A 21,550-nucleotide genomic window follows, 5' to 3' on the forward strand; every position below is an offset into this window, starting at 1 on the left:
ATGTAGTTCTAAAAGTATATATTGATTACCAAAAGATATTAAGTTATTGTCTTTTTTTGGTTATGTTCATGACTTTTAATTTGGAGTTTCTAAGGTTATGATTATTTATCTAAACTTCAATTGAATCTTTTTTTTCTTCTTATAAAAAACATAAAATCTAAAATCAAAATAAGAAAAGAAGACCAAAATATCCTTTTGTATGTAAGAGTCACATGCATAAAATCAACGACATCAACGCCCACTAAATTTATTATCATTTTACCTTTCATTTAATAAAAAATCCTTAGGGGTCGAAGCACAAGCCATTTTGGGCCCTGATACTATTGATAACGAGTAGACCCAAATAATTCGATGGGGTAGTTGCTGAGAAAGTGTCTTCTTTATTTCACAAAAGCCATTGATTTATTATGTTACTATTATAGAAATCTTCAACCTATCTCACGAAAAGAAAATTATTAATGTTATAGAAATCTCCAACCTATCTCACAATAAGAATCATGTTCTTTAATTAGGTAGGGTATCCAATCGGGAATATCGTCGCGGGTCCCTCGGGTACCCCAAACGATTGAAAAGGTTTGTGAGTAAAAGAGAAATAGAGAGAGAGAGCGCGCGCAGTGCGTAGAGAGATAAAAGGAGCAGTATAAATAGGTGAGATTTATGATTTAGGATAGTAGAACCACCTTTAGTGTAGTTTAGGGTAAAAATGAGTTATCATTACATGATTATTAGAATTTTGGGTACACTCCGTTGTGCTCCGATACAAACAAAACTAATAACCTTTTCCTCTTAAGATACACAGTTTTTTATTTATTTTTTTTCGCTGTTAAAAAAATCCAACTTAAATAAAAAATAATAATAATTCACAAAAGAAAAAATCCAAAAGGCAACAAATATTTTCAGATCTTTGAAAAACTGCTACAAACCACAAGAATCTGGACACGTAAACCCACACCATTTCGCGAGTACAGCTCACACTCCTTATCTCCACCTACACGCGCCATTCACTTTTTCATTTTCCTATTTCCGAATTTTTTTTATTCCACCACTAAAATAAAATACACAAAAAAAAAAAACCTAAAACACCCACCTGCTTTACCGAGTTGTACACCTCGCATTAACACTTGTACCCAATCCCCAGCTACGTTTTTTCCTTTTTTGGGCACCGGAAATAATGTAGATGTGAAAGAAAATTGACCCAAGAAAAGCGTTGTCGTTTTAATGAGTGACAGATGACAGCCACGTGTTCAGGTCCATCTTTCAACGTGAGCCACAAAACTCCACCAATTTCTCGATCGTTCTATTAAACACTTAAAAAAATATATATTAAAAAACATTATCCGACGTGGCACCCCCAATTCGCTTTTTTCCTCCGTATACAAAACTTATTACTCCTCTTCATATCTCTCATTTCATACACCACTCTGTTTCTATTTCCCTCTCTAAAACTCCTCTTTCTCTCTCTAGATTTCACCAAATTTGCGGTTGCGTTTGCCGATTGTTCACCGGTGTTGTACGCCGGAAGTGTTTAGGTCACCGGAAACCGTTTTTTCTCCGGAGAATTTTCCTTCGGAGCTCTGTTTTTTTCGTTAAAGTCAGAATTTTGGAAATTGAGAGGTTTTTTGAGCGGTTTTTTGTTGGATCGGGTTGTGATTCAGTGGATTAGAGTGGTTTGGTTGATGATTCGGTTGGATCTTGTGACGGTCTTGTGAGTTTTGTGTGTGAATTTGGCTTTGCAGAGGATAAGTTGAAGAGTTTGGGGAATTTTTTGATGGTGTGTGAAAGCATGGCTGAGGTTTGTTTAAATTTTTAATTGATAGTTTTGTTTTTTTAATTAATTTGTTTTTATTTTATTTTATTTATATGTTATTTAGGTTTTTGTTGTTGATTTAGGTTTGTGTAACTGAGTTATAAATTTACTGTTAAAATTTTATAAAAAAATATGTATAAATTCATGTTTTATTTTGTTCATAAGTGTTGATTGATGGAGTTTATTTAGGTAATTTGATGACTGGCTACTTTTAAGCTTAAATAAGAAAATAAAACTGTATTCTTATCAGATATGGTCATTAAGACCAACTGTTTGGATTAATTCAAACTTTGGGCATATCTTGAATGTGAATAAATGATGAATACTTCTTAATAAGGGTTGAGTGACTTGCTAAATGTGTGTATCAGTTTGTTGTTTATTAATGGGTAGAAAGGGAATTTTGGGAGGGTAAAATAATGGTTGTGTATAAAGGAAGAACTTGACTTGAATTGGAGTGCATTTTGAAAATTTCTAATTTAGTTTTGATCTTGATGTATTGTTTGTTGATAAATGTAGGATCTTAGTGAAGGATCAGCGACGAATACGGTTAAGAACGACCAGTTTATGTCGGCTGATGATTACGCGCCCAAGGTTTGTTTGCTTTTCATGACTAATATGGAACTGTTTTGTGCCCTGTTTTTAGTTTGGTGTTCTTATGTGGTTGCTTTTGATGTCGAACAGGTTAGAAAACCGTACACGATCACAAAACAAAGGGAAAGGTGGAGTGAAGAAGAACACAAGAAGTTTATTGAAGCTTTAAAGCTTCACGGACGCGCTTGGCGTCGAATTGAAGGTATTTTATAGACTTATTGTTCGTCTTTGATACATTATGTTAGTTATGGGATGAATCTAAGTAACCGAACACAACCTTATTTGCAGAACATGTGGGCACCAAAACTGCGGTTCAAATTAGAAGTCATGCCCAGAAATTTTTCTCTAAGGTACAATGATCATATACTAATACGCCACGATCACACTTTGTGTGGTGTTTTTCATATTTGACTTAGCTTTCATGCTCTTTTTGTTTAGGTTGTTCGTGAATCGACTAGTGGTGATGCGAGTGAGGTGAAACCTATTGAGATTCCACCTCCTAGACCGAAAAGGAAACCGATGCACCCTTACCCTCGTAAGCTTTCGGCTCCAATCAAAACTGGAGGTCAACATGAGAGGTCAACTTCACCGAATTCATCAGGGTCAGATCAAGAACACCAGTCCCCTACTTCGGTTTTGTCAGCAGGCGGTTCAAACATATTCGGGCAGGGTGATTTAAACTCACCAAACACAGGTTCCTCCCCTGTTTCATCTGCTAATGGTGTGAAAGCTGATCTCCCACTTGATGAAAACGAATCATCACCTTCAACGGTATTGATTTTATCTTTGTATTCCATGGCCACCTTATTGCCGAATCAAGCAAAACTGAATGTAATTGTTAACATATTATTGGGTAATTTTTTAGAAAGTGGAATCTTGCGGTGAAGAAAAAGAAAAGGAAAAAGAAAAAGAAAGTTCACCCGATACGGGATCCACCCAAAGTTTGAAGCTGTTTGGGAAGACGGTGGTGGTAACAGATACCCACCGACCATCTTCACCGAATGATGTGTGTGAGGGCAATGTCGTAAATATGATTCCACAAAACTTGATGCCAGTTGGTTCTTTACCATGTGGGGCACCTGTGTACTACATGCAGTTTCTTGATGAGAACTCGCAATCTTCCACACCCATGGCACCTTGGTGGGGCCCTTATGGTGCGGTATCTTACCCTGTTGTTCAACCGGTCAAACCCACAAATCAAAACGGTTCAGAAATGCAAAACGAGGAGTCGTTAACAGGCTCAAACACAAGTGACAATGAGAGTGGAGTGAAAGAGGGAAAAAAGCCGTTTTTGCTGGTAGCAAGTGAAAGATCAGCGTTTACAAAGCAACATAGAGGCGACAGAAACAACAACGGGAAGAAAAAAGACACGTCTATAAAGGGTTTCGTACCGTATAAGCGATGTTTAGAGCAGAGCAGTAATTCAAGTTGTGAAGAGAGAGAGGAGCAGAGAGTAAGACTTTGCTTGTAGCCTTTTGGAGGCAGTGGGTTTTGCAGATGAGGTAAAATGATCTCTCTGTTAGCCATCATTTTAACATGGTATTGGTGCACAGGTGATGAGAAAGAACAAGTGTATAAAGGGAAGATATGATGATCCTTTCTTTTGGTCCTGCTGTTAGTTTTTGGTAATTAATTAATTAATGCCCCCTTTTGTTAATTTTTGGTAATTAATGTTTGTAACAACATGACTTCTGTCTGTAGTTGGAGTTCTGTTTCCTTAGTTTTGTTGTACTTAATATCTTCTGGTCTCATGGTTTCTTGATTTTGTTTATGGGTACTAGTTTAAAGATCATTCATCACTTTGTAGTATCATTTTTGGACCTTAAAGATATTAAAAGAAATTGAATATGTAGTGTATTGTTTTGTTTTGTTTTGTTTTGTGTATTTACAAAATCAAGCAAGACACCTTCTATAAATAGATTCAGTTCACAATTTCAGCAACTATCTAATAGAAAGTTAATAACAAATTTATCTATTTCTAACATGGCACCTCTAACAATCTAACGCAACAAATAATAGCATATATAACAAACTAATATATCTATCTGTAACATGGCACCTCTATTTATAGAGTTTGGTGCACCAATGAAAGATGATAGCATGTGGTAGATCAGTGATCATCCACCCGAGCATCCAACCCGAATAACTCATGAGTAATAGTATTCTTAAAGAGTCAAAAATACGTTTCACCACGATCCGGTGGCGGTTAGTAATCTGGAGAAACTCAGAAGCTTTAGTGACTATATAAGCAATCTCTAGACAAGTTATGGATTAGATACTGTAATAAACCAATCGGTGCTCTGACATAAATCTGTGACTGATCTCCAAACTAGGCATACCTAAATAGTGGGAGATCCCGTCATTTGGGTGAGACGGGAGTAGACAATGGATTCCACGAGACCGGTACATCGTAAGAGGTCATGTGGAATACCCATGATGAGAAATATGAAGAACATGGGTATAAGCACGCCTAAATACGGGGAGATTTGGTGTCCGAAAGAAATGAGAATAAACAAGGTTCTCAACTTACTATAACCAATATGTTGTAATATGATAAACCCCAAAGAGAACAAGTTGGAGAATATCATATCAGAATGTGGCATGTATCCAAAGAAAACTTCAAGCGTGCCCAAATCCTTAAGTGCAAACCAATAGTGTGAATGTGCATTTAAATTAACAATAAATACCGAGGAATTTTTGGTAATGATGATGTCATCAACATATAAACATATATTCTACAATAAACAGACAAGGATGTATTAGTGACACACTAAGAAAATCCAAATGAAAAGAGAGCTAATGATAGCTTGGAGCCAAACTCTTAGTGACTTGCTTAAGGCCATAAAGAGCATCCTTCAACAAGCATATATGATGTGGGTGAGTCAAGTGAAAAAAAAAAAAAAAAAAAACAGGAGATTGTGGCATATACACAATCTCAATAAATATATCCCTGGAGAAATGTGATGACATCAACCTGCCAAATATAAAATCCAAGAGAAATAGAAATTATTAGAACCAAGAAGATAGTGGTTGATATGACAACTAGGTATAATGTCTTAATATAATCAACACCCTCAATTTAATGAAATCCCTTGGTTAATATTATAATTAGGTAGTGTGAGAAATTGTCATATGACATTTATTGGAATGTCTTATTAGATTTGATATAAAGATGTTATTTTTTTTTAACGGTAAATTTGGATCACTGACGGACCACTGGAGTACCATCGTGCCACCAGCAGAACCACCCGATCATATCCATCTCCATAAGGCAATAATGCCTATACACCAATTCAGGAGGAAACCCAATAAATTTGGGAAAACCCCCTTTGTGGGAATCGAACTCATGACCTAATGGTCATAAGCCTTATCCCACTCCCAAAATACCACTAGGCAATAATGCCATTTCGTCTTTCATTTGCTTCACCTGGATCTGGATCTGGATCATCTGACCCGGCCCACATTATGCTGGACCAGTCCATATTCTAAGCCCAACTCAATTTTGAACTCAACATCGATTCTTTTTGTTCAATGATTTGCAACTTTAGTTTACCGGTATAAATCATAAATGTGATTTTAAATAAGATATATGCAAAGTTAGTATTTTACGATTTGATGTAACGTAACAAGTTTTCTGGTTATATTAATCGTTAAGTACTACTTAAAAAAAAAAAATTAGTAAATAAAGGTTAAATGCAAGACGGTGTTGTTTATTTTAATACAATCTTAAAACGGTATTAAATATACATACACATATGATTTGATTTAGTAAATGAAGATTAAATTCAAGAAGGTGTTGTTTATTTTAATACAATCTTAAAATATTATTCAATATACAGGGTCGACTCAAGCCTCAATATTTTGAGGTTTGGTCTTTAGGCCTCCAAATCTATAGGGCCTTCGATTTAAAAAAAAAAAACTATTATATATGATATTTGTATTGGGCTGAACTTATCTTTACACATACAAAAAAATATAAAAATATAAAAAATAAATTAAATTAATTTCGCCATCAATAAACCTTTCAGTTTATTTTGTCGGTCTCAAGCCCGGGTAAAGGAAGGTTTTTCTCAAATAGTGTTTATTTTTTTTGAAAAAATGTCTCAAGTTTTTAACTCGCTTTAGGCCACCAAAATGGTTGAGCCAGCCCTGTAAATATACATACACATATAATAAAAAAAAGATGTTATTCAATATAATACAAAAGATGTTATATAGAAAGCAATCATATAAACTTGATGTAACTCATGTAGTTTTGTTTGATTTATCTCTCATTTGCTTTGGTTTCCATATACCCTAGATCCCTAATATTTCCTTTCTATCTCTTCACATACGCAAACACATGTTTCACGTTTATGTTGTAGATAATGTGTGTCTTCATCTAAAGGTTGAGAGGTCAAGTCTAGTCTAACATAAAATAAAATAAAGTATAGATAGGATACCTTTGAGTTTGTTGTAAAAAAGTTTTAACTACTAAATATTATTGTTAATTGCAACGTGCACAATGTAGGTCTATGTCTATATACTATTGTGCGTTGTTTAGTAACTTTTATAGGGTGTTACTTTATTATGGTTGTGTTCATCTTTTATAAAAAGTGAGATCACTCGTATACAAAAGTCAAAAACCACATGATGTTGAGCCATATGTTTTTGATGGTGTATGTATTGTGTGCTAAGTAAGTTTTATTATGTTTGAATCGACTTTAATACATACCTTTGTTTTATGTGAGAGGCACTTTTTGGTGGTATTTGATTTACTATGATGTCTATGGATTTATTTGAAGATATGGAAGAAAATCTAGAATCTTCACACTAATTATGTAATTATTTACTTTAATTTAGCAAACTAATCGTCAATAAAAACGACTTGAAATTAACATTAATTTACCAATAATAAATAGTTTGAGTATGAAATTAGTAACATGTTTTAAAAACTTTAAATTTTGTAACCAAGATTTGAGTGCCATAGTTTAATAGTAGTTCTTTAATCACTTGATTGTCCAGGTGGTTGATCGTTCATTTTTTAATTAGTCTGCTCGTTTAAGCAACGCTAGACTTGTAGCATTTGAGTATAACGCTCTTCGTATAAGCAAACTCTACGTAAGAATTAATATATTGCTTATAGAACGAGAAAGATGCAATAAAATATGCACACATGTAAATATATAGATAGATAAATAAATAGACGGAAGGTCTTTAATTGTTGTGGTGTTAACATAAAAATATTTATATGATCGTTTACACAATTCTTCACAAATAACATGTACAATCCCACATATTATCATGGTACGCATGCGATCTTGTTAAGCATTGTAGTGTCTAGAGAACCTACCTAGTGTGTTAACAGACTGACCGTAGATTCATACATCGATGGGCTATGTGTATTACATAGTAGAGTATTAGATACCCTTACTAGTCATACGCCCACTGTCCAAACACACCGTCCGTCCGGCTGCTCTTGCTGAAATCATGTGTCTCGAGCCGATTAGTTCCGGAGGCTCCACCCGGTCCAAACATCGCGTATCTACAAAATTACCCTTCCAAAAGCTAATTTTCTTTCTACTCATGATCTATTTCAAAAATATGATACCAAAAATTAGGCAAATGGCTTGATCGATCAATCAATAAACATAAACATGGCGTAGCAATGGCGCCATGACACGTGGTCTGATCTTACAAATAATCAATCATATTCTCCTGAATATTCTTTTTTAAATTACGTGGATGTTAAAAATAACTTTCTTTTTAGACCCTTTCCTGCCACCTGTTCTACATATACCCGATCCAAACCACCTTCTTCTTCTTCATTCATATTCTTCTTACCATCTCCCTCCATCACTCTAGATCTAACACAGCAATGGCCGCTGCTGATACCGAGAAGTTGAACAATCTCCGATCTGCTGTCTCCTCCCTCACTCAGATCAGGTCATATTTACCGTTTTTTCTACTTCTATTTTGTAATTTCAACCGTTTTTTTTTGTATTGGTGCGCGTTAATGATTTCGGATTTGTGGATCTGAAGTTGATTTTGTTGTTAATGTTGAATATAATGTAGTGATAATTAGAAATCTGGTGAAATTTACGGAATCGAATAACTTCGATTTTGAAATTTTAACGGTTTTTTTATATATATTTTTTTTGTTGATTCGTGTTAATGCTGTCGGATTTGTGGATCTGAACATGATTATGTTGTTAATGTTAATGAGAAATCTGGTGAAATTTACAGAATATAATAACTTCGATTTTGAAATGTGAACCGTTTTTCTGTAACTTTTTTTTTGTATTGATTCGTGTTGATGCTTTAGGATTTGTGGATCTGAACATGATTATGTTGTTAATGTTAATGAGAAATCTGGTGAAATTTACAGAATATAATAACTTCGATTCTGAAATTGTAACTTTTCTTTTTTTATAAATATTTTGTGTTTCGGATTTGAGGATCTGAACTTGATAATGTTGTTAATGTAATGAGAAATCTGGTGAAATTTACAGGATTTAACAATTTTAACGGTTTTTTTGTGTTGATGCGCGTTAATGCTATCAGATTTTTGGATCTGAAGTTGATGTTGTTAATGTTGAATATATTGTAGTGATAACGAGAAATCTGGTGAAATTACAGATTATAATAACTTTGATTTATTTTTACGGTTCTTTTTTTGTGTTGATTAGTGTTAATGCTGTCGGATTTGTGGATCTGAACTTAGTTTTGTTGTTGATATTGAATGTGTTTTAGTGAGAACGAGAAATCTGGATTTATCAACCTTGTGTCGCGATATCTCAGGTACGTTTTTTTGTAGTGTGAATTGACATAGTAGCGGTTGTTATGTATTGCGTGTTTTGATGATATGTATATTGAGATTGGTGATTTGAGTCGCTAGATCCTGATGTTAGATACTGATTGGGGAATCGGATACTGGAGATTTGTTAATTTACTGTTAGAATATGTTTCTGCAGAGAACAATCATAATGAAGTAAAATAACAAAATGTTTTGTTATAGTTGTGTTTAATAATTAAATAAACATAGGAAAACTGTAGATTTGTTGATCTATCAAGTAGAAGAGAAAAGGAAAATGAGGAAAACCACCAGATATGTTGACATGTTTGCTTAGTTGTCTGACAAAAAATGAATGGTCAAAACGAACTGGGATGTTAATTCTAAGCAGTCAATAGCGGTGCAATAGCGGTTAGCGGACCTCAGGGTGTGTAGCGGTCCAAATAGCGGTGGCCTATAGCGGTTCCGCTATTAGCAGCGCTAAATACCGCTAAAACCGCTATTTGGCCGCTATTTGGAAACCTATATAGCGGTTATAGCAGTAACGCAGTAGAATGAGGCAACACAGTAACGCAGCTAGGTGTTTGATTGTGTTAATTCTTAAATTAAATACTTCAAAGTTACTATTAGTGTTTGATTTGCAACAGGTTTTTGATAATGGAATAATATTACTATGAATTTTGATATTACTATTAATATTTTTCAAATATATATATATATATATATATATATATATATATGAATACATAAATTATGCATGGTATAAAATTACCGCTATAACCTATATTTCATATAGCGGACCTTGACCGCTATTCGATTTTGGACCGCTATAACTGCATAGAATGTTATAATGTAAATTCTCATTTTCTGTTTTGTTTTCATGCAAATCGTGTAATAAAGTGGCGAAGCAGAACATGTTGAATGGAGTAAGATCCAAACGCCTACTGACAAGATCGTTGTGCCCTATGATACCCTATCAGCTGTACCAGAAGGTAATGGTTTGATCTTTTAATTGGTAGTTTTGATACTTTGTCACCTGTCACTGTAGTAATGATTTAATATTTAGTTGATTCTAATCTAATGTACATTATAATCACCATAAATTGGGACCATTTTACGAAAGAGTGATTAGAATGTGTGGTTATCTATTATCTTCTGTGAATTGAATGTGTTAAATGATGCAGATGCTGCTGAAACCAAAAGTCTATTGGATAAGCTTGTGGTGCTAAAGCTTAATGGTGGCTTGGGGACAACAATGGGATGCACTGGTCCAAAGTATGTGGTTGGTTACCTGGTTTACATAGTAGTTAATTAAAACGTAATTGAATAATTATTTTCGAGATTCACCGGTTCTGGTATCAGTTTCGAATACATCTTTGCTACAGTTTATAGACTGTTGATCTTAGTATAGGCTGCCTGGATATATATTTCATGTTAATGCTTTGTTTGTGTCTTCATTTGTTTTCGTTTTCTGCTTTTTAAAATCTAACATCATCTTTGGGATGCAGATCTGTCATTGAAGTGCGAAATGGGTTGACATTTCTAGACTTGATTGTCATCCAAATTGAGGTAAAAATATAAAATTCAGTTTAGAAACATGACGTGACGTGTACATTCATACTCGTTATTATAGTCTTGTGATCTTTGCTGGAAACTTAACCCTCTACTTTGTTTGCAGTCACTCAATAAGAAGTATGGGTGTAGTGTACCCTTGCTTCTAATGAACTCATTCAACACACATGAAGATACCCAGAAGGTGACTAGAAGAAGAAACAATTACTTTCTACACATAATGTTAACTCTATTATAATACATCTCATTATCTTAATCTCTTGTATATTTCAAATTGTAGATTATAGAAAAATATGCTGGTTCAAATATCGAGATTCATACATTCAACCAGAGTCAATATCCTCGATTGGTTGTTGATGACTTCCTGCCACTGCCATCTAAAGGGGAAACTGGCAAAGATGGATGGTAATTCGAAACCGAATCTTTTAATGAATTGTTAACTTCATGGTGATAACCTTTTTTCTCACTCTATTTTGCTCATGAAGCCTGCTTTTTGGCACATGTATCAAGTGCACAACATTATTTTTATCATTTAGTATATTATAATTGTGCATTGCACTTCAGATGCATTGTAGATTATGGCTTACAGTTCTCTTTGATCAAAAGGTACCCTCCAGGGCATGGCGATGTTTTCCCATCCTTGATGAACAGTGGGAAACTCGACACACTATTGTCTCAGGGCAAGGAATACGTGTTTGTTGCAAATTCCGATAACTTGGGAGCTGTAGTTGATTTGAGTATCCTTGATTGTTTTTTCTAGTTTCTGTATTCATAAGGTGTCAGTTTTGACCCATTCACTTATGAACGGGTTGATTTGGTTTGTGATTTATTTCAAAATGGGTCAAATTAAGAAAAAACGCAAGCTAAAAAGGAATGGGTTGCCAACTATTATATATGTTCTTTAATTTATTTCAAAATGGGTCACTTGTAATTTCTTTTTAAAATGGGGAAAAAATTGTTGGTCAGCGCAATCTCTACTAATAGTGACAGTCCAACCCGCCCAACTCACCCAGCTTGCCAACTGTTATATATGTGCTTTATTTAAAAAATAGGCTCTGAATATCTGTTACTTTTGAATATTGTACGCCTTAATTCACAATTATAGAAATCTTGAATCACTTGATCCAGAACAAGAATGAGTACTGCATGGAGGTATTTTACAGTTTTTCTTGATTCCCAATATACAACTTAAATTGGGTTTTTTTTGCTTGACATTGTTATTTGACAGGTGACGCCTAAAACGTTGGCTGATGTGAAAGGTGGCACTCTAATTTCATATGATGGGAAAGTTCAGGTGTGTATCAGTTATCACTATTGTTATTCTCTATGAATTCTCTGGTCGGTTCTCCACAAAATAAAGTGAATTTCATGCAAACTTATGGTTGCTATTCTTATCACTGCAGCTTCTTGAAATTGCACAGGTTCCCGATCAGCATGTAAGTTTTGGTTCTTTGAATCCTAATTTAAATTGCTATTTTTAAATATCAACAAAACTAGGATATTTAAATTCCTAATTTAATTGCTTTTTTAATTTTAAACTGCTAACAAAGTTTACCAAATTTGACGGTCTGATTTATGGTCTTCTGTTATGTGCAGGTTAACGAGTTCAAATCAATTGAAAAGTTCAAAATCTTCAACACCAACAACTTGTAAGTTATGCTCATACAAATGTGAACATGCTTCGCGTAGGAAGTGATTATTATTACTCACACTGTTAGTGTTCCAGGTGGGTGAACTTGAATGCAATTAAAAGACTTGTGCAAGCCGATGCACTCAAGATGGAGATTATTCCAAATCCAAAGGTATTTTCTACATCGGAAAATCATAATATAATTATATAAATATACCTCCATATTCAAAATTATTTTTAATTAAAGTTTTATTATTTGGTTGTTTACAGGAAGTCAATGGAGTTAAAGTTCTTCAGCTTGAGACAGCTGCTGGTGCTGCAATCAAGGTATATGTCATGCTACTGCAGATCCTTGAGCATTTTATATTGATTATGATTTCTTTTTATTTTAACGATCGATTATATTTCATGGTAAATATTATAATAATTTTGCTTCATTTTATATTTTATGTCTTCTCTTATGACCAGTTTTATGACAATGCCATTGGCATTAACGTTCCCCGATCTCGGTTCTTGCCGGTGAAAGCAAGTTCAGACTTGCTTCTTGTTCAGGTTGATCATCTTTACATTAACCTTGTTTTGTTAATTTATTTACTGAAAACAATTCGTAGTAATAACACACCCGTCCTATATTGCAGTCCGATCTTTACACTGAAAAAGACGGCTATGTGATCCGCAACCCAGCCAGGACAGATCCAGCTAATCCTTCAATCGAATTGGGTCCTGAATTTAAGAAGGTTGGTTGACTGGAACTAATTCTATATATGATTTTACGGTTTTACTCATTTAACATAACCTGAATCAACTCGTTTCTAAAGACACGGTCGAAAATGCATATCTGATTGTCCCTTCACTTAGGTTGGAGAATTCTTGAAGAGATTCAAGTCTATCCCCAGCATTATTGAGCTTGATAGCTTGAAGGTTTCTGGTGATGTGTGGTTTGGATCTAATGTTGTTCTCAAGGTATCAACTCACTTAATATCTAAATTCATTTTATAAAATTTAATTGTTTTATTCCTTTTTTAATTTTTGATTTTCATTACTGAAGGGTAAAGTGGTGGTTGCTGCAAATTCTGGAGAGAAGTTGGAAATTCCGGATGGAGCTGTACTTCAAAACAAGGTGATATTTTTTATAAATTGAAATTAGAATATCATTTTTTAATTTAAAACTATTTTTAAATGAAATTAAAATCATTTTTTTTTTGTTAAAATTAAAATATCATTTATTTCAATCTACTTGTAGGAAGTGCACGGTGCTGGTGATATCTAAAAAGGTTATGGTTTGGTGTGGCAAGAGGAGGTTACTTCTAAGTTGGTAATAATAATGTGTTGTTTAATATTTTTAGAATAAGCTGTAAAGTTTGTGGGTTTTAGCACATCACCATGCGGCTTTTAAGGACTTCACCTCACAAGTATGAATTTTGTTGTGAAATATAAGCTAAATTTGTTGAGTTTTGGTCGGGTTTGATTTTATTTTATTTGATTTGATTTAATAAACACATTACTACTTGGATATCTGATGATAGAATGTTTGGGGCGGTAATTTTGACCCATTTACCTATTCATTTATAAACTGGTAGTTTTGGTTTATAAAGAAATGTTAAAAAGTTGCTCTTATGTTTTAAATGCATGCCTTAGGTTAGATGGTGTGGTATAAAGCCTCTAGGGGCTTTATCACGCCACGTCAGATCCACCTAGGTGCCACGTTATATAGGGGGCTTTAAAACCCCCCTTTAACTTGCATGCAATGATTTAAAGCTCTCTATTAAACAAAATTAAAAAAAAAGATTTTATTGGTTGAAAAGAGGTGGGCTCCACCTGCACACACCTTTAATGTTCCTTAGCACCATGGCGGAGAACCCATAGCGCCCCCCTATTAACTTGGAGGGGATGGTGTATAGCGCACTGGGGCGCCGTAGATGTTGAGGTGGCGGGGTGGCGCTAAGCCACACCCTATGGCCTAAGAATTAATATATGGTTTATTTTGAAAATATAGATAATAGGTGTTTGCAAGTAACCTAACCTTGCCTAGCATAAATAAAATGCCCCATTTAAGCTAAAAATTCACTGGGCGTGTTACCGAACTTAACTTGTCCATTACGCTTCTAGCCAACCTCGTACATGTTGGATTTTGTATAAGTTTTTAAAAAGTGTTTTGCAACTAAACAAGAAATACAACAATTAAGGGCGTTGTGTAAGGAGGTTAAGAGAGAATTAAATCATGCATATGAAGTTGGGTAAGCAGTCTAACGATAACATGGAGGCGACATAATCTTCAAAATATCCATGATGCATATGAAGTCGGGTAAACAGTCTAACGATAACATGGAGGCAACATAGTCTTCAAAGTATCCACGACGAGCAAGCTTAGATCCGAAAACGTTCTAAGGCACTATCAGAACCATAAAATTTAGCTATGATTCATGCATGAGCTTTTAGTTTTCCGAGGAGAAAACAAAGTGAAATCTTATGTATTTTTTCTAACAACAATTTAATCTAATTCTAATTCTATACTGCTTTGTCTGCGAGACTCAACCCTCAATCTCACGAAGAATGACACAATATTGCACACCTTGGTTAATGCTAAGCCAAAAACTATTTAGTACCATGCACGCCTTTATATACACATCCAAAATGCGGGTAGTTGACTTGAAAACAACACTGGTATCGTTTTAACTTCAGATTTAGGTCGCAATTACATTTAGCCTGATTCAAGTTCCTTCTCTATCTGTCTAAAAGTTTCAAGAACAATGTTTTTTGTCTTTTATTTTTCCTTCTACATCGATAACCTAGACCCCGTTGAAGAGATTATGTATTTGCATAATTGGTTCCTTCGCAGCTTCTTGCGTCTAGCAGGATACTACAAACGTTTCATCGAAAATTTTTCAAGGATTGCTGCACCCCTAACCTTGTTAACTCGCAAGAATATAAAGTTTGATTGGGGTCCCAAGCAACAAGAATCTTTTGAGATCCTCAAGCAGAAACTAAGCAATGCTCCGGTGTTGACATTGCCAGAAGGCATTGAAGAGTTTGTTGTGTACTGTGACGCATCGCACACGGGTATGGGTTGCGTGCTCATGTTAAAAGGCAAGGTCATTGCCTATGCCTCACGAAAATTAAAGGTGCATGAAAAGAACTATACCACCCATGATTTGGAATTGGGTGCCGTTGTGTTTGCACTGAAGCTTTGGAGGCATTATTTATATGGAACCAAGTGTGTGATTTATTCCGATCATAAAAGCCTTCAACACTTGTTCAGTCAAAAGGATCTTAACATGAGGCAGCGTCGTTGGATGGAGACATTAAATGATTATGACTGCGAAATTCGCTACCATCCAGGCAAAGCGAATGTTGTAACTGACGCTCTAAGCAGGAAGGAAAGGGTTAAGCCTATTAGAATCAATGCCAAAAGCATTGAACTAAAGAACAACTTGAGTGAAAAATTGTTAGCTGCTCAGAAGGAAGCTGTTTTGGAAACTAACTTTCCGAATGAGAAGTTAGGCGTCACTGCTGATCAATTGTCTTATGGAAAGGATGGGATCCTTAGATCAAATGGTCGAATCTGGGTCCCTACCATGGAGGACTTAGAGACGTGATCCTACAGGAAGCTCACAGTTCGAAATATTCAGTTCATCCTTGCAATGATAAGATATACCAGGATTTAAAGGCAAACTATTGGTGGATAGGTTTGAAGAAATCTATAGCCACTTATGTGGCTAAATGTCTGACGTGCGCGCAAGTTAAAGCCGAGCATCAAAAGCCGTCAGGTTTGCTGCAACAGCCTGAACTCCCCATCTGGAAGTAGGAAATGGTGACTATGGATTTTATCACTAAGTACCAAGGACGAAGCGTGGGAATGATACGATTTGGGTTATAGTCGACAGGTTGACCAAGTCGGCACACTTCTTGCCGATTAAAGAAACACACAGCTCCGATAAGCTAGCTTAGCTGTACGTGGATGAGATTGTATCTCTCCACTGAGTGCCAGTATCTATTATCTCTGATAGGGATACAAGATATACGTCTCATTTTTGGAAAAGCTTTCAGTAATCATTAGGCACTCGTTTAAATTTCAGCACTGCTTATCATCCTTAGACAGATGGTCAAAGCGAGCGTACGATTCAAACACTCGAGGATATGCTCAGGGCTTGTGTTATTGATTTAGGTGGAAGTTGGGATGACTATCTCTCTTTGATCGAATTTTCGTACAATAATAGCTATCATTCGAGTATCCAAGCCGCACCTTTTGAGGCCTTGTACGGAAGGAAGTGCAGAACGCCAGTTTGTTGGGCAGAAGTTGGAGATGTCCAACTGTTAGGACCTGATATAGTCCTGGAGACGACGGACAAGATTGTGCAGATCCGTGATCGTCTGAAAGCTGCCAGGGATAGGCAGAAAAGCTACGCGGATAAAAGGCGTAAACCTCTGAAATTCGAGGTAGGTGATAAAGTGTTACTCAAGGTGTCACCCTGGAAAGGGGTGATGCGTTTTGGCAAAAAGGGCAAGCTGAGCCCAAGATACATAGGACCATTCGAGATCATCGAATGTGTCGGGACTGTAGCCTACAAGCTAGATCTACCTGAAGAGCTTAGTGGAATACATAATGTGTTCCACATCTGCAACTTAAAGAAATGTCTAGCCGATAAGTCGCTAGCAATGTCACATAAGGATGTGCAGATAGATGAGAGCTTGAAGTTCGTTGAAAAACCTTTGTCGATCGAGGATCAACAGGTCAAGAAGCTTCGAAGAAAGCATGTACCGATTGTTAAGGTGAAATGGGATGCCCGTAGAGGCCCAGAATACACGTGGGAGGTTGAATCCGCAATGAAACAGAAATACCCTCAGTTATTTCAGTAAATCTTGAGGTCGAGATTTCTTTTAAGGGGGTGAGGATGTAACACCTCGCAAAATCATGTCCAATACAATGGTGACACGTGTCATAAACCCTGATCGTGATTAAAGATAACTTGAGGGACTAAAACTGTCAATCAGTGTAAAGATGTAATTAGAAGGACCAGAAGCGTCAACATGCCAAACTTGTGCCTCTGAATGACTTTATATAATGTTCGTATTCGTTATTGAATAAATTTCGGACACTGAAAGCCGTTTGCGCTTAAAAATCAAAAGTTACAAAACACAGGGGTTAAAAGTGTCAACATGTTAATTCTTACCTCTGAGAGGCCTTTTAACATTCCCGAAGCTTTGTAATACATTATTATACCCTCATGTACATCTGATAAAGGTTTCATAAAGATCCGATTCAAAATTTTGATGTAAATTGAAGTTTCCAAGAATAGGGGTTAAAAGTGTAAAAATATGAATTCTTCATTCGGGAGCCATTTACAATATGTCCAAGACTTACAAATGCATGGCTACACTCCCTAGAACACCCTAGACCTAATGGCACTGACCATGCATGCTGAAAATGTCAGATTATCGAATAATGAGAGTGCAAGGACTGAACATGCAACAAAACAAAACATCTTGAAAAGAGCTGCCTCGCGTGGCGCGCCAGGATCTCCTCTCCCTGGCGCGTGGCGCGACGGAGGAGCTTTTCCAGCCAGACTGCCAGCTGCCCAGCTCTGCAACCTGAAATATGTTATGGATCTTCTACAACCTGTTAACGTAAAAAACAGCATGCAAATTGTTTCTAAAAACCACTAGACACTTGTATGCATCAGATTTCACCTGGGGGACACTTGCTTTGATCCTAGAACACTTAAAATCCTATATAAAGGCCTCACTCCTTCACTTGTTAGTTCAAAGACCGAAAGTCAAAGTTAGCATAATTCTGCTTTGACTTTGTGATTATTCACTAATGGTCCAGCCATTATTCGAATTAAAAGTGGCTTTGTGTTGGTAATTGTGTAGGTATTAAACCCTTAAAAGGGCACCTCCTAATTATCACATTTACTTGGTCAATTGTCGGGTCAAACTTCTTAACAGAAAAGTCAAACGAGTCAGTTTTTGCAAAATAAATTATAACTAATAATGTAGAGGCTATAAATTACATTTTATAACTTAAACAACTTGGTAAATAATATAAGAACATGTTTAGGCATGTTCAACCCAACAATTCTGAGTTTAGGCTCGGTTCGCAACCGAAAGTCGCAAAAGTAAACTTTTGCTTTGACTTTCAGTTCTGACCCGATTTAGCTTAGTATTAGTTATGCCTTAGGGTTCCTTTGGGACCATATTATATGCTAGTATAACTCTCTGAAGTTATACTACATGGTTCCTTAGAAATCTTAGATTTCATGCATGTTCCGTTATTTGCTTAAAATTGACCATTTTTCCCTTTTAACATTAAAACGAGATTTTTGAAAATGTGAGAGGACAAAAATCTTTATTTATGAAATATAATTATGTCCTAAAAGTTTGACGTCTGTTTCTGGTCTAAAATGAAAGTGATGCGCAATATCGTAAAACGAAAGCTTTTTGCTAATTAAACGGCATTTTTGGCGTAACTCATATTTAAACTCAACTTTTGACACCAAACTTGCTACCTACTATTAAGATATAATATTTAGGGATTTTTAGAATTTTTTTATCAAATTTTATACTAACCATAACATAGAGTTCTTGCATGGACTCGGTAATTGACGATAATGCCCTTTTCATTAATAAAATGAGTTTTATGCATCACTTGCATGTCAAAACTTTTTCTACTGATTTTATATATTAAATAAATTATTTTTAATACTAAAGTCTGATCAAAATCCTAGATTTCCTTAAACAACCCGAATATCGTCAAATATCGACTTTTATGCGATTTAGGCGCATAGTATGGTTTAAAACCATATTTAGCACCTAAGACTTGTTACTTACTGATGTTATATATAAATTTCTATACTTTAACAGTAAGTATAAGTCTTGAACTCAGATTTCCAATTTTGACCCTTAAAGCATATGTGAAATGACCAAAATGCCCCTACGGTGCATAGTTTGGCCATAAATAATAAAATTCACATATGTATGATATCTTACTGATATAACCTGTTAAAATAAATATTTTACTGATTGTTTTAGACCAAAAACCCTAGATTGATATTTAACCTCTTTTATAAACTTTAAAATGACCAAAATACCCCTACGGGGCTTAAATTGATTTTAAATTCGTCTTGGGCATAATGGAAGATATCCTACTGATATCATAACATATTTAAAGCATATTAATTTGTGGAACTTGTTCATGACTCTTTTGGTTACCCGTTATGCATATACGCGTTCGGTAAGGTTTATGTAACTAGTTTGAATAAATTAGCCGAAACGGGTCAAACCTTATCATGTTTCCTTCAAAATCCAGAATGTGTTTAGTTTACCCATATTATACAAGTCTTCATACTTGTTGGGTCTAAATCACATTCTAATCCGGTCTTTGCTTAATCTTACGTTTTGAACCGTATACCTTTCTTTAAAACTAACTGGTCTAAGTTATAACTTAAATAAGACCCGTTAGGAATCTAATAGGTTATTAAAACCTTCGTTCCAGATTAGGAGCCCAGTAAAAGCTACTTGTACTTGCTGATTTGATATACGGTTGATGTGTGTAAATGCAACATATAAATCACATCAATTAAGGCATAAAACTAACCCTTTTTAAGTACTAATGTTGGAAAAAGAGTGTTTTTGTCTTCCTTTTGTATTTTCAGGACGAAATGAGCTCAAATTCACAAAAGAAGCAAAAATACAACTTATTCTAGCATAAATACAAGAAAAGGAATAAAAGTAGACTGCCCGGACCCTCAACGGCATCCTCCAAAGCAAAGAAGAGAAAACAGAAGCCTGAACACGCCCCGTGCTCAGCCAGCACGGGGCCGTGCCCAAGAAGCAGCATAAAAGACAAACTTGTAGAAGCTTCCATTGCCCACCACGGGGCCGTGTCCAGTGAGCACGGGGGCGTGGTGAAAGTACAGCAGACGCATTAATTGTAATTGTGAATTACAATTAATGAGGAGAGAGAGAGAGTGTCAGACGGGCACGGGGGCGTGTCCAGCGGACACGGGGCCGTGCCCAGCCTTCTGTTCAGCCTATAAATAGGAGTGCTTGGCTTCATTCCATCTCATCCCTTGGCACACCACCTCTCTCACACTTCATCCACCACCCACCACCACCATAACACCATCATCCATCACCATCATCCATTGTCCATCGTAGAGTGTGTGAGTCGTCTCGGGATCCAAGATTGATCGTAAGAGTTCTTGACAATCAAGGCCATGTTTGCCTAAGTCTCTTACATCACTTGGTGAAGACAAGTGTTTAGTATAATACTTTTTATTTTTAATCTTTTGCACTTTTTATTTGGTTTTGTATTAATGACTTTAATAACTAGTTGCTTATGTTGAAGGTGATCTTTCCTTATCATTTGTGTGACAACCCGAGTTCCCGAGGTTAGTATTATCCTATTCCACGACTCTTTGTTTGTATCTACACATTCTTGGCATCTTAAAAAGGGCATTGTGCTAGTGGGATTACGTTACGAACTTGTTAGTAGTAAACGCGCTAAACACTTGATTCTATATCTTTCGACCACAAGATATAAGGTCTTTCGACCTGAGATCCTTCGACCTAGGATCTAATCTTTCGACCTATGACATAATCTTTCGGCCCAGTCTCTCCACTCAAGCCCAATCGGTTTGGCCCATTCCCTTCTTTCGATATGTGTACGTAAATACATATGACACGTTTAGTTGACTTCTAAAAACCCTACTTGCAAACTCTTGAGCGACGGCAGGAGAACCAAGAGCCTGAATCGCACGGTTTCCGCAGGAGAAACCCCCATCACAACTTACTGTAGTCAATTGTCTTTCGTCTCTCGGTTAGTGAATCATACTCTTATTTGGTCGTGATTGTACGTGCCTTAATTTTCTGTTTGATGAAATTGTATATGCACCGGTTCTTGAATTGATTAGGATCGTATGTACTGATTCGTTCATTGTCTAATAAAATTGTTATGGATTGAATGACATGTATATGTAATTTATAACTAAAATAGATGATAGTGGCAAGAGTGGTCCAATAATATGGTTAGGTGATAGTTTGAATAGTCAAATGGGACAATCTCTAACAAGTAAAGGGGCGGCCCATGTGGGTGTTGTCAGACTATCAACATTATCAATGAGGCATGAAGTAATTTGATGTGATGATGGCTTGTGGTTGGTATGATCGTTGGTCCAAT

The 21,550-nt window shown here is 35.7% G+C and overlaps 2 protein-coding genes across 2 annotated transcripts; both read left to right on the forward strand.

The window, feature by feature from the left end:
- Positions 1-1,401: 1,401 nt before the first annotated feature.
- Positions 1,402-4,258, forward strand: LOC110915604 (protein REVEILLE 1). The gene is made up of 6 exons (XM_022160330.2): positions 1,402-1,792; positions 2,324-2,398; positions 2,489-2,600; positions 2,687-2,748; positions 2,837-3,169; positions 3,264-4,258. Exons 1-6 carry the CDS (start codon positions 1,769-1,771, stop codon positions 3,867-3,869), a joined length of 1,212 nt encoding a protein of 403 aa, XP_022016022.1. The 5' UTR covers positions 1,402-1,768; the 3' UTR covers positions 3,870-4,258.
- A 3,893-nt stretch (positions 4,259-8,151) lies between these two features.
- Positions 8,152-13,873, forward strand: LOC110915603 (UTP--glucose-1-phosphate uridylyltransferase). Its single transcript, XM_022160328.2, has 19 exons — positions 8,152-8,323; positions 9,131-9,178; positions 10,071-10,162; positions 10,355-10,445; positions 10,679-10,739; positions 10,849-10,926; positions 11,023-11,147; positions 11,349-11,479; positions 11,848-11,894; positions 11,971-12,036; positions 12,146-12,178; positions 12,339-12,391; positions 12,469-12,544; positions 12,643-12,699; positions 12,841-12,924; positions 13,011-13,109; positions 13,231-13,335; positions 13,421-13,492; positions 13,616-13,873. Exons 1-19 carry the CDS (start codon positions 8,256-8,258, stop codon positions 13,640-13,642), a joined length of 1,413 nt encoding a protein of 470 aa, XP_022016020.1. The 5' UTR covers positions 8,152-8,255; the 3' UTR covers positions 13,643-13,873.
- Positions 13,874-21,550: the final 7,677 nt, after the last annotated feature.

This window comes from Helianthus annuus, chromosome 16 (assembly GCF_002127325.2).
Source record: "Helianthus annuus cultivar XRQ/B chromosome 16, HanXRQr2.0-SUNRISE, whole genome shotgun sequence".
NCBI lineage: Eukaryota > Viridiplantae > Streptophyta > Magnoliopsida > Asterales > Asteraceae > Helianthus > Helianthus annuus.

Bases quoted from the DNA above. Each gene is read 5' to 3' on its own strand.
- LOC110915604 (XM_022160330.2), top strand. From the start codon at position 1,769: ATGGTGTGTGAAAGCATGGCTGAG. The intron at 2,399-2,488 runs GTTTGTTTGCTT...GATGTCGAACAG, and splicing joins CTGATGATTACGCGCCCAAG to GTTAGAAAACCGTACACGAT. The intron at 2,601-2,686 runs GTATTTTATAGA...CCTTATTTGCAG, and splicing joins CGCTTGGCGTCGAATTGAAG to AACATGTGGGCACCAAAACT.
- LOC110915603 (XM_022160328.2), top strand. From the start codon at position 8,256: ATGGCCGCTGCTGATACCGAGAAGTTGAACAATCTCCGATCTGCTGTC. The intron at 12,179-12,338 runs GTAAGTTTTGGT...TGTTATGTGCAG, and splicing joins CACAGGTTCCCGATCAGCAT to GTTAACGAGTTCAAATCAAT. The intron at 13,336-13,420 runs GTATCAACTCAC...TCATTACTGAAG, and splicing joins GATCTAATGTTGTTCTCAAG to GGTAAAGTGGTGGTTGCTGC.